The 12,568-nt window shown below is 30.7% G+C and overlaps 1 protein-coding gene across 1 annotated transcript; it reads right to left on the bottom strand.

The window, feature by feature from the left end:
* Positions 1-7,947: 7,947 nt before the first annotated feature.
* Positions 7,948-10,217, bottom strand: LOC111374068. Its single transcript, XM_022996690.1, has 7 exons — positions 9,908-10,217; positions 9,591-9,829; positions 9,313-9,485; positions 9,011-9,156; positions 8,747-8,882; positions 8,058-8,133; positions 7,948-7,977 (listed from the first exon to the last, which is right to left on the bottom strand). Exons 1-7 carry the CDS (start codon positions 10,215-10,217, stop codon positions 7,948-7,950), a joined length of 1,110 nt encoding a protein of 369 aa, XP_022852458.1.
* Positions 10,218-12,568: the final 2,351 nt, after the last annotated feature.

The raw sequence follows: 12,568 nt of genomic DNA, 5'->3' as shown, positions 1-12,568 counted from the left end.
GAGCGTTGATCCATTTGTTTGACTATTTGTGATGAAATTCAAATATAATAACTAATAAAAGTATAAATGTAGTGAAAAACGAGAATTTGACGAAATTTCAATAAATGTAGTGAGAAATAAGAAATGGATGAATTAAAATTGAAACCGAATAAACTGTAAAAAAGAATCAATATTTGTATTTTTGCACAAGAGAGTTGAAACATGATAGATAAAGAGTTGAGAATTGAGTTTTGAGATGAAAAAAGTTTGGCATTAATGGGGGCTATTTATAGAAGTGGGAGGAAAAAATTGAAAATTCAGTGACCAAAAACGGTCACTGAAAAATTCATTGCCCGTTTTGGTCATTGAATTTTTCAGTGACCATTTGGTCACTGAAAAATACGGTCATTTTTTCAAAAAAGAGACCGTTTTGGTCACTTAAAGCCACGAGCGGTTCGCCTTCTATCCCAACGCCTAGGCCACTCGGCTTACGCTCAGGCTCATATTTTTACGAGCCCGAGCCATCCACGATCTCCGTTTTTACGAGCCAACGAGCCACTCGGCCCAATTGTAATTTCTATCTACAATCATCTCCTTAAATAAGCACTCCACGAATACCTCATTGGTCTAATAAAAAGAGCAGAAGAAAAATTCTAGAATCTAATGTTACACGTTACATTTATATGCTGCTTAAGGGAGTGTATTCAATTGACTAGGGTATTTCTCAATGGCCTCTAGTTACTTGGGCCTGTTTGGCTAAAAATTAAAATTGTAAGTTTACTTCTGAGTAAATAGTTCTATGTAATTTTTCTTGTTCATTGAAATTGAAAAGGATAATTATATTGACGCATTTTAATGCAATGAAGGTCACTTTTGTCCATCAGATTAAATCGCACAAAATTTAGTATAAATTATAACGAATATTTCTAGCTTGGCGTATTATAATGAATAAAGGTTGACAATAATCTTTGAATTTTATTTTATGAGATGCCACTTATATCTCTGTTTTATGCGGCTTAAAAACTTACAGCCAACGTTCGCATATTGCTTAAACCTACAAATGGCTATCTTTTCTTTTTAATAAAGAATTAAAAATACTATTCATCATAAAATTCACCATAATCTAATGCACCAGATGTAGCTTGAAGATCCTAATTTTACTCATGGTCTCATTTACTCCAATTTTTGTGTGTGAGTGTATAGATACAATGATTCGAACATTGGCTTCTAGGGTTATATTTTACTTCCTTGACCATTAGTCAAACATATATATTTAGATTTAGCAAAATAGTTTTCATTTTAGCTCAATAGATATTTTAATTAAAATTATGATCAAATAATAACCCACTAATTCAACCTTCAACCACTAAGTCACCGGTTGAACTACTGTCCCAATGACCCGATGGTTTTTTCGGGTTGGGTTTAACTTCAGTTCACTCTAATCAAGCCATTTAACAATACTAGTCTCTGCCTCGTGCGTTGCACGAGTATTGTATAGATTATGTTATTATTAGCATGGAATGTGTAGAATTTAAAAAAAAAAAAAATGTATTTCAAGTTTTAGAAAATGTGAAATTATTGTTTTTATAATTGAAATGTAAATTGAACAAAAACTAATTTCATTGAAAGCTACAAAATAAGTACAAGCCACAGCAAAAGTATATATAATATCTTCCAAAATGAACTTGCTTAGTATTCGAGTTATTTCAAAAGATAGTATAGCTGAATTTTTTCTTCCATCTTCTACTCTATTTTTTCTTTCATTTTGTTTGAAGTAAATGGACTTGAACTGGGACTTTCTGACTGCACAGTTTTCTCTGAAGCTGATTTGAAAAGAGCTCTCTTTGTCGGAGGGGACCAATTTTCATTGATATTTTCCCGACTTTTTTCAAGATCAACATTCTTTTGGTGGCATTCTTGTTGTTCTTCTACAATTAAAGGTTCCACAGAGATGATATCAAATTTGTAATTGGATGAATTAGGTTCTGCCTAAGTCGCTTTAAGATAGAATGCTCTTTCAATGTTTTGCACTTTTCGATTTACATCTCCAAAATTTGCTTCTGAACCCTTTGTAAAAATATGTATGTTATGAAGAAATCCACCAAATATAGAGATTGGAGGAGACTGTAAATTATTACAAAGCTTATTTATTCCATCAAGGTTTGTGCATCTGTGAACATAAATTTCTCTGCAAGTTCACCAATTGCACTTGCATTTATATAGCCTGTGACATCTGATAGTTGCACATACACTCTTGTTCTGAGATAAAGAGAGTAATTATTTATTTGAGAATATATATATATATATATATAGAAAGGTGTCGAAAAGTATATTTTATCGAGGAATGACTTTAGAATTGGAACTTTTACAAAAGATACAAACATATATTTCATCAAAATCAGTGCTCGATCATCGATAGCAGTTGTTGCAAGCTATGTACCAATATTTGTAATCTATTTTTTCCATTTTTGTTGTGTCATTTACCCAATAAAATTTTCTCTGAAAAAAGAAATTCTGTGGTTGTAAAAAATTTATAAAGAAAGATAAATAGAAACCATAAAACGTTGGATAGGTACTATTGTGTATAGGGATATATAAATACTGGTAAAAGTCGGCCATGTAGATTTTGTGTTAAGGTGAATTTCCTGCGCAGTGGAGGAGACAATTTTGTGGGAGATTTTTTAGTGTATGATTTTTTTAAAATCAACTCATCGATTTTGTCTGAATTTGTATCTATCCTGAAAGAGTAAATAAGTCGAATAAAACTAGAATAATTGTAAGCATAAGAATATACATACATACCATTCAACCAACTTTTTTACTACAAGGAAATGAGTATTCAAGAAGAAGGTAATACGAACTTTTGTGGAGAGTTTTAAACTTATAAAATTCAGTAATCTAAAATATTAAATGCATTTTCAAGCAGAAGAGTTTAAATAAGGAAAAATAATAAAAATATATCGAAAAATGAGGTGACTTTTAGGTTTGATGCAAAGATTACTGATTTTTTGTCAATATTTTCTGCCATCAATTTGTATTCTTTGTCAACAAATCAAACTCACAGTGTTAACATCATTATTTTGAATTTTTGATCCAGAAGTATTACATCCTGTACCCAAGTTTGGTTGCTGTCCTTTGACTGAATCAATCGTTTAGATATCATATCAATTACAATTGCCAAGAAGTCTGCAAAATGAAAAATAAATAATTTTTTTTTTGTTTTGCTTGTAATTCTAATTATTTGATTAAATTAAATATAATATATTATTTATTCCGAAAATAAAGATGCAATTTTTTTACTTATGTCAGTGTTTGTATCCATGAACTGCTCAACTTCATCAAAAGAAGTCAGGTGATAGGTTGAGAAAACAAGTTCAAGGTTATCATCATTCAAAGAAAACACGAGTTTCTCCAGAAATCGTCCACTGTAGAGCTCATGTTGTATATTTGTACTTTCCAGTGTTATTTTTAACATAAGCTTTTGAGATTGCATAGGTTTTTCCAAGAACAAGTTCATTTTCAAATGCAGTGATATTCGAATCATATAGACTTGTTTGGATAGTGTTATACTAATAGATGAAAAGATAAAAATTCGTTAGTGGAAGAATGCATATTATATATATCTAATATATAGTCATACGTCGTTGTGGTATAATGTATGGGGATTACTTGTAAACTTGTAATACTAAGATGAATTGAATTAATTATCAGAGTAAAACATATAAAATAATATTACATCTGTTTTTTGTACTATATACAACTAATAAAGCTATGTTATAGTTTGCAGTAAAGAAGAACAATATCTGTAAATTTTCATCGTGCCCATACTTTATTGAGTAATAACTTCCGTAAATAGATATGGGGCATTGGGGAGGTAAAGTTTTAGTTTCAGTATAAGTACAACAATGGCTAATTTATGATGAAAGAGTTTTTAGAAAATGTATTTATGTTACGTTGTGTAAATGTAAGAACAATATGATGAAATTAGTTATTAGTTTGAATATAAATGTGAGTGAATATGTTGATTATAAGTATGAAATAAATAAATAAATAAAAGTCAAAAAAAAAATTATCTCCTACAATTATTATCCCAACTAACTCACAAAACAACAAAATAATATTCCTCCAACTATTATGTCTACTTATTACCTCAATTACTAAAAGTCATGAAACATAAATTGATTCTCACATCTGAAAGTTCTTACATTTTCTCCCAATCATACTAAAATTTTAGCATTCTCACATTTGCAAGAAAAAGGTGTTCAAAGCAGAGAAAAAAGTGTCCAAGGTGCTGCAATCTATGCACGGAGAGCAGCGAAGCACGGAGACCTCTCTTTGTGCTCTCTCCCTGCGTGTGCATGTGTGCTAGCGTCCATGGAGTTTATTCCACATACTTTAACATCAAAATTTAGTAATTTGTGCTTCATGTAAATACAAAGTAATAAAGACATTAACAAGTGCAATGATATTCTGGTAAGTAGATTTTTAATTGAAACACATTTTCTTCTTAAAAATAATTTAGATTTCATACTAAAATATGTTCAGAAGTGGGATTTACTGCAGCCACAACTAATAATCTTTATCAGCAAAATAAACTAAAAATTATAACCACTCTCAAAATAAAATCTCTATTTAATAAGACAGTTGCCTTGTTCCAAGAAGCAGAAAAAAGAAAGATACAACATGAAGGGAAAATTGTAACCTTAGTTATTCATTTATAAGCAGTCTAGTCCCCGTTCTATTCATCTTCATGACCCGAGTATGCTTCAAGTGTAAAGTCTTGAAATTATAGTATTATTTTGTTATAATCATCTGAAAACATAGATAATAACACTTGAATTGTTGCCATTATAAGGTGTAGATCTAGAGTTAGAATTTATGAAATTCTTATAGATATAAATTTGTCTACTACTTTTATTGGATTTGTTTATGCAAATGTCTCTAGAATATATTGTGCCTCCAAATCAATGGTTTTCTACTATTTGTCAATATCCAAATTGGGAATATCTCAAAGTGTTTATTGAATTTAGAGATGCAAATCAATAAACTTCCGCTATGTATAGTAATTTCTACGAATTTATAGGGCAGAAGAGGAACAAATTTAGTAGTGGGTTGATACATGATTTTAATGAGGCTTGTACGTTGTGGTAAAAAAATGAAGTCTGGGTACAATTAGGTGATCGTATTGTCAGGTTTGGCATGCAAAAATATTGTCTCATTACTGGATTATCATGTCATGAATCATCTATGGAGATTAATCATAATAACTATCGTCTTATAAATCATTACTTCAATGGTACGAGAAGAATTACTATGAGAATGTTGTGCCAAGCGTTCCATTCATGCGAAGACGACAAAGATAAATTTAAGTGGGGTTGATTATGTTTGTGGAGTGTGTTTTGAAACCAACTGGCGAAATTATTGATTATAAGACTTTTGGCATGGTCGAAAAACATATTTTGTTTTGTTAAATTCATTGCAAAAATAAAAAATGGAAAGAGTGCAAAGAGTAGAACAAAACCAACAAACAGATTGTAAATATGCATTAAGAGGATATTCACTTGTATTCCATGTAATTTTTTTCTATTCTTTTATTGATATATTTATTATGTATAACTTATTCGTATAAGAAATGATTATAATTATTTTTAATTATCTTGTAGTTTTGGATATATGAAGCCTTTCCAAAGATTGGAAAAAAGTTTGGACGCAAGAGATACAAAACACCACAAAGTCCCTGAATGTATGAGTGGAGACCCAATACAATATTGACTGAGCAAATGGTTAAACAATTTTTTGCTACCAAAGAGGTATAACATACTTTTTTTATGAATGCACAATTACATTTACATTTAATTATTTAAAAACTAAATTTAGCACCAATATTTTATTATGATTACAGATTGACTTAATTGCAGTGTGTAACGTCTCGAGTTTTTGTACCCAAGTCGTTAGCTTACGTACTGTCCGCTTTGGGTAGGTCTTGCGCCCACTTACCTCTCACGACTTTCTGTCGCGTCCCTTAGAATTCAAACTCGTAACCTTTCCCTTAAGTAAGATTTAAGTTGAATCCTGGTACAAAGACTGGGGTCATTACAAAAAATGCACGTTTTTTTGTAACGACCCGGGTCTTTGTACCCAAACTGTTAACCTACGTTTAAGTCTTACTTAAGGGAAAGATTATGAATTCGAATTCTGAGGGATGCGACAGAAAATCGTGAGGGGTAAGTGGGCGTAAGGCCCACCCGAAGCGAATAGTACGTAGGCTAACAGTTTGGATACAGAGGCCCGGGTCGTTATATGCAGTGTTATATCCCACAGAAGAAGAGTTATAAATATCATGGTATACAACTCTTTCAATGTCAGCTGATAATCAACGTAACATCTTAGATGATATTGTCAATGGGGAATTAGACAACATAATACAACAAATCCTGGAAAATATCTTTGTGCAAGAAACAACCATTCCCAGTAGTTCGAGAACTTCTCATGGAATTGGCCCCAGTTCTGCTTCTACTTTTGATGCTTCCAACCATATAACTAGAGAACAAATGGAAGAAATGCTGGGAATACATAGGCAAAATGTAATATCATATGTGTCTGGTGTATGCCATAACTTGAAGGAAGAAATAATTCACAACCAAAACCAGTTGTTTAAACAACACCAAAAATGGCAAGAAGATCACATGTTATTCAGTATTCGTTCTTATATGGATATTATTTTTGACAGCCACAAACAAGTATTCCAATAAGAATTTCAATAGCAGTAAAAATGGTAAGAAGATAATATTTTAGGGAGCATGCAATCTTATGTTGATACCAGTTTAAGTTCAATGAGATCTTATGTAGATGAACAGAACAAGAATGCGTTGAACGATGTATCTAACTGGGAATCAAACATAGAAGTCATTATTGGTTCTATGCAACAAGATGTTCCTATCCACACAATTTCAATTCTTAGTGATCTGGCAAAGCAAACATCAACATCTCAACAACAGACAAAAAAGTTTTGAAGGGTCGAGACGAGAAAAAAAAAGTAAGGAAAAACAGATACAATCTTCATCATCAAAAAGCCGTCCTTTAGAAGACTAACCAAAGGATAAGTAAAGCGTGATTAGAGATTGGATATTGTATAATCCATCAGGATAACAAATCTAACTCTACTCTATTAGCTTAAATACTATATTTTTTTATTCAGTGGATAGTAAATTATATTATCTAATATTAATTAAAAAAAAATTATACAATACACGTTAGGAGGACGACATAGGCAATTTCATTAGAAGGGGCATGTTGAAAAATTTATTGGATGTAACCAAAGATGTAAATGTCACGGTGAGTAAAGTGTAGTAATTACAATTAATTTAATTTTATGCTTAATATCAATAAATTAAATCTATATGTATTTACTCTATTAGAGTATTGAGCTTGAGTTGAAATTATTAAAGCGACTTATTAAGGATGATTCTACCCTAATTTCTAAAGACTAGGCAATTATAGACTTCAAATTTGAAGATGAGTGTTCTCATCTTTTCACGTGGCGTATACAAGAGAAAAAGAAAGCCACTAAGGGTGAAGTAGACTTCACTATGGTAGAAGAATATGTAAATGGTGATTTGCCTATAAATGGTCGTAAATGGATGGTGTGCAAACATTTATTAATTTCATGCTCATTTCCTAGTAATTGTTAGTATTTTTTTGTGGTGAATATTCCTAAATGAGAATTTCCAATATATGACTGTAGCCATGGTATTCTTAGACCAAATCAATTTATGACACATGCAAGAGCAACACATAGTACGATTCATGCATTCATTCTGAATTCTGAGCTTTCCACCAGAAAGGATGTAAGTAAACACAGAACTAAAGCAATGCAACTGGAGACTATACCTTATTTACCATGTGCAGGCAATGAGTGAGCATTTAAATAGCTCTCTATTTGTTATAATATTTAATTTTTCTCTCATACTAATTTAACTTAACGTAAAACTGTTTGTCCTACAAACCAAATTGTGGAATGTTCGTACTAAAATATATAGAATGTTTTGTCCTAAGGTAGCCAATAGAATTAGTTTCACCTGATATGATGTCCATTTATAGACGGAAGATGGTAGTGGATATTTGTAACAATGAATATTATCTTCATCCTCGTCCCTAGTTAGGTCATGTAATGATAATACACTTTGGTAAAAGGTCATGCAATAAGTTTTTATTGTGTTTTTTTTTTTTCTATTTTGTCATACTGTTGGTGCATCTATAGAAAAAATTAAACTGTGGTGAAATCATTATAACCTAAACAAATTGACAGTATTTTAATTTTAGTATGAGCCATTACAATGGATACAATTTAAACGTTATAATATCAAAAGTTTGCATGGTTTCTTTCCTCATCAATTTATAGGTTAAAAATTCATATTTATGTTTTAAATAAGAAAGATAATGAAAAAGAAAAATCAAGCATATTAGCAAGCAAAATATAATTATAATTAAAAAAAATATGAAAATAACTAACCTTTTGTAACTCACCATTATTCTTCTGTTGAAACATGATGTATAAGATCTCCTCTTTGGGCAAGAACGGGATGACAGATTAATTGTTGGACAATTTACAATATTAGACTTGTTACATATTATGTATTAAATTCAAAATTTTCAGATATACCATATTTTTTGTGCAACACGTATGTGATTTATTTTCGTCGGTTGGCTTAATCAAAATTTTTATATTTTGTCTTTTTTTTTCTAGACAATGCAACGTATAGCTGACCATGTGAAAAACACAGGTTCAAGAAGATATAGTCCTACAAAATCTAGTGTTTGACCTTGAGCCTTGTTAATAGTTATAGCAAAACAAGGACGAATGGAAAACTGAGTTCTTTTAAAGGGTGCTGAATGCTTATCTCCTTCAAGTGGAATAAATGGAATTCTAAGTAAAAATACTTATTTTCCAGTTATTCGTCAGATCCAATTTCAACTAAAATGACATTTTGTTTAAATTCACGACAAATGAGTATAGTTCCATTGCACAAACCTTCCGAAGAATTAATATTTCTGAGCAACGTAACAGGATAAATTTTTTTCAGAACAAGTTCATGTGGAGGAATACCATTTGGAGTTAAACGATTCAAAAAATCTTCAGGAATAAACCCTTCAATTTTATCAATTACTTCATGAAAACTAAAATATGTAAATGTATCTCCTGGAATTTCTTTAACTAGCATATTGTTTATCATATTTATATATTCATTTTTTGGAGTTAAAATAATTCTATTCATCATAGTATTTAAATTATCACTATAAGTGCGAAAATTCGGAAATATAATGCTGATCAACTTTTTCAATGATTTAAGTTCATATTCAATATCTATGACAATATCTGAAGGAAGCTTAATCATGCGACACATATGCTCTTTTTCAATTCCGTTTCCAATTTTGAGTAAATATTCACTGTACGAAGGATCCAATCTAGCTCTCATATTTTCAGTTAACGGTAGTTGTATAGAGTACTACCACAAATATGAAAATACTAAACTTGCTTTGATAATATCGCTTTTTATTCCTCTTTGCACCACTGGTAAAACTTGACGAAAATCCCCTCCACACACAATGACCTTTCCACCAAATGACAATTCACGTTCAGTAATATCTTTTAATATTTTATCTAAAGCTTCAAAAGTATACTTATTAACCATTGGTGCTTCATCCCACACAATTAGTTTCGTCATTTTTAAAAGCTGACCAAGTGCAGATTGTTTACTTACTGAACATCGCATATCATGACTTATTTGAAGAGGAATTTTAAAACGCGAATGACCAGTTCTTCCAGCAGGCAATAAAGAAGCAACTACTCCTGATTATATTGTTGCTAATGCAATGAGTTGTCCAGATCATACCGTAGCAAACAATGCTTTGTACAAATAAGTTTTACCAGCACCTCCTGGACCATCAATAAAAAAAATTCCATTTCTATCGTTCAAAACACAATCTAAAATAGTATCATAAGCAAATTGTTTCTCTTTATTTAAACTTTTTGTAAAATGCATATCAGACTCAACATTAATATTTGCACTTTCTTCTAAAATCATTTTTGCTAACATGTCAGCGTCATTTATAGTAATGTCGAAATCCGTAAAGCAAAAATTATTTACACTTTTACCAACAACTTCTAAGAATGAATTTATGCACCGTAGAGCTCTAATCTCAGCATCATACTTTGTCCGACTTGTATCTTCTATCATACAAGCTTTAAATTTAATCTACAAATTTCTAGAATTCGTAGGGGCACAAAAAATCAGTACATTAGCAAAAAGTCGACACAGTGATACAGGCAATTGATAAGAAATTGCCTCAGTCAAAAACATGTCACAATAATTACTTCAATTTATTAGACCATGTAAGAATGCAGCTTGGCGATAGGTAGGTGCTACAACACCGTTAACTGTTTTTAAATCTTCAAAAGATTTTGACTCTTTAATATGATTTAGTAAAACTCATAAAAAGTATCTCTTACCCTCAGATGGATTAGCAACAACAATTCTACCAATAACATTTTCTTTTTTTCTAGGACTTCAAACTCGCAAATATGTATTCCGTACAAAGTATGTAGGAAAATCTTTATAAAGTGAAATCCGAGCCTTTTCATCAAAAATATTCATTTCAAAAAATTTAGTTAACATTGTTCGTTGAATAAAGTCTTTATTTATAACTTCTAATAAATCATCAGTTTCATTGTACGTAACCAATTGAGAATTTTCAAGATGTGGCTGTAAAGAAATTACGGAAGGAGATATGTCAAATAAATGACTAAAAATTCTCCAAATAGCGTTTGACGCAGATATCCATCTAGCAGTTTGGTAATTTCAAATTTCATCAATATAATGTTCGTTGGTTTCTTTATTCACAGCAAAATTAACACGGTCATGTCCTTTGTATACATATTTATATAAATATTTGACAGCTTTAACAGAAAAACACATTTCTACATTAATATGACAATCATATTTAGCTAAAATATAAGGATTATATGGCACAACTTATCTATTGTCTAGCATGCATCCTCTGACTCTAACAGTAACACCATCGTTACGACGTCTGTAAAGCGGGTATGAATCATTACTTAACGAAGTATGCAAAATATACTCTTTTGAATATTCATTTCTACAAGTATGATTGTTTTTCATGCAAATATTTGTAGAATTTAATTGTCCACGAGGACCATGCATCATATGTTTGATCACAGCAGCACGCAGGTAAGGATTTTTCTTTTCATCTAGTATTTCACATGAAACAATTTCATCAACTTGCATAGAATTAATAATCTTAAAAGTTGGTTTAAATATAAGAAGAAAATGAATGTGAGGCAAACCTCTTTTTTGAAATCCAATCACATAAACATATGCAACTACATGCCCTAAAATTTTCCTCTTTAATAAATCTGTTTTTAGTTCCTCAAACTTGGCTCGAAACATTCGTGCTAAAAAGTCTGGCCTATTTTGTATTTCATCTTTATGTCTCAATTCTTATTTAATTTCAGGCCAATTTGAATTGCATGTCATTGTTAAAAATACATCGGATTTTTCATATCTTTGAACTAAAGACATTACATCCATATATTTTTTAGTTAAATTTCTAAGACCCCCAATAAACTCTGTTGGTAACACTATTGATTTACCAATCTTGTAGCCTCTATTCTCACCACTTTGTACACGATCTATAATTTTTTAGTAAAATTCCGTTTTTATAATCTTTTGATCATTACGAAAATAATCCAATTTCGCAGTTTCAATCTTAACATGTATATCTACTACTTATTGCTACAAAAATTTGCCTGCATGAAGAAGTACAGACTTATCTGAAAGTCTCACTTGAAGTTTGTAGCAATAATATTCTCTACAAGATACGGTCATTGGTTTCTTCGTTTTCTTCAAAACTGAAAACAAATATGAAGAAAAAAATTGAGAAAATCAATAAATTACATACTTTTTATTACATATAAAACAATTTCACAAATGATAAAACTTACCATAATCTTCCATTTTCAAAAGTTGTTCAGCGGAATCAATGTTATTAATTTATATCAAATTTTCATGGATTAGTGAAGAAGTATTCAAATTGACATTTTGGATACTTTCATGCCATCCAGGTTCTCCATAGGCAAATATTAATGAATATTGAAGTGGATCATAGCAGTCATAATAGTAATTTACTTTATGTGCAGTATTCGAATGTCCATAAATTAATATATCATAACTTTGAAGGCTTGCAGATGGGTATTCATCAACCCATACTGCAGCCACCTACTCACACGATGGCATATTATACAATCTTTGGTCAAGACTTGGATCACACCTAAACACAATATGACATCAACCAAAATCAGAAACTTCACTTACTGATCGAAAAAACTGATAATATGGATTCATCTTTAAGACATACATCAACTTTCTCAAAATTGTTTCACATAACCTGTCAGAATTTTTTAGTCTATTAGTAATTTTATTAATCAGTATCATACAAGTATAACTGTAAATATGTGGGTTCAATGGATTTATAAAATGGTACACCTATCACGGAACTCTGAATGTATATA

The sequence above is a fragment of the Olea europaea genome, unplaced genomic scaffold (genome assembly GCF_002742605.1).
Source record: "Olea europaea var. sylvestris unplaced genomic scaffold, O_europaea_v1 scaffold1200, whole genome shotgun sequence".
Classification (NCBI taxonomy): Eukaryota; Viridiplantae; Streptophyta; class Magnoliopsida; order Lamiales; family Oleaceae; genus Olea; species Olea europaea.
The sequence above is the reverse complement of the archived record's forward strand: the minus strand, read 5'-3'. Positions and strand labels throughout refer to the sequence as shown.

Excerpts from the sequence above, each read along its gene's own strand:
- LOC111374068 (XM_022996690.1), bottom strand. The coding sequence starts at position 10,217 with ATGATAGAAGATACAAGTCGGACAAAGTATGATGCTGAGATTAGAGCT. Across the intron at positions 9,157-9,312 it reads GAACTTAAATCATTGAAAAA|TTTTCATGAAGTAATTGATA; the intron begins GTTGATCAGCAT and ends TACATATTTTAG. Across the intron at positions 8,883-9,010 it reads AAATATTAATTCTTCGGAAG|GAGATAAGCATTCAGCACCC; the intron begins GTTTGTGCAATG and ends TTCCACTTGAAG.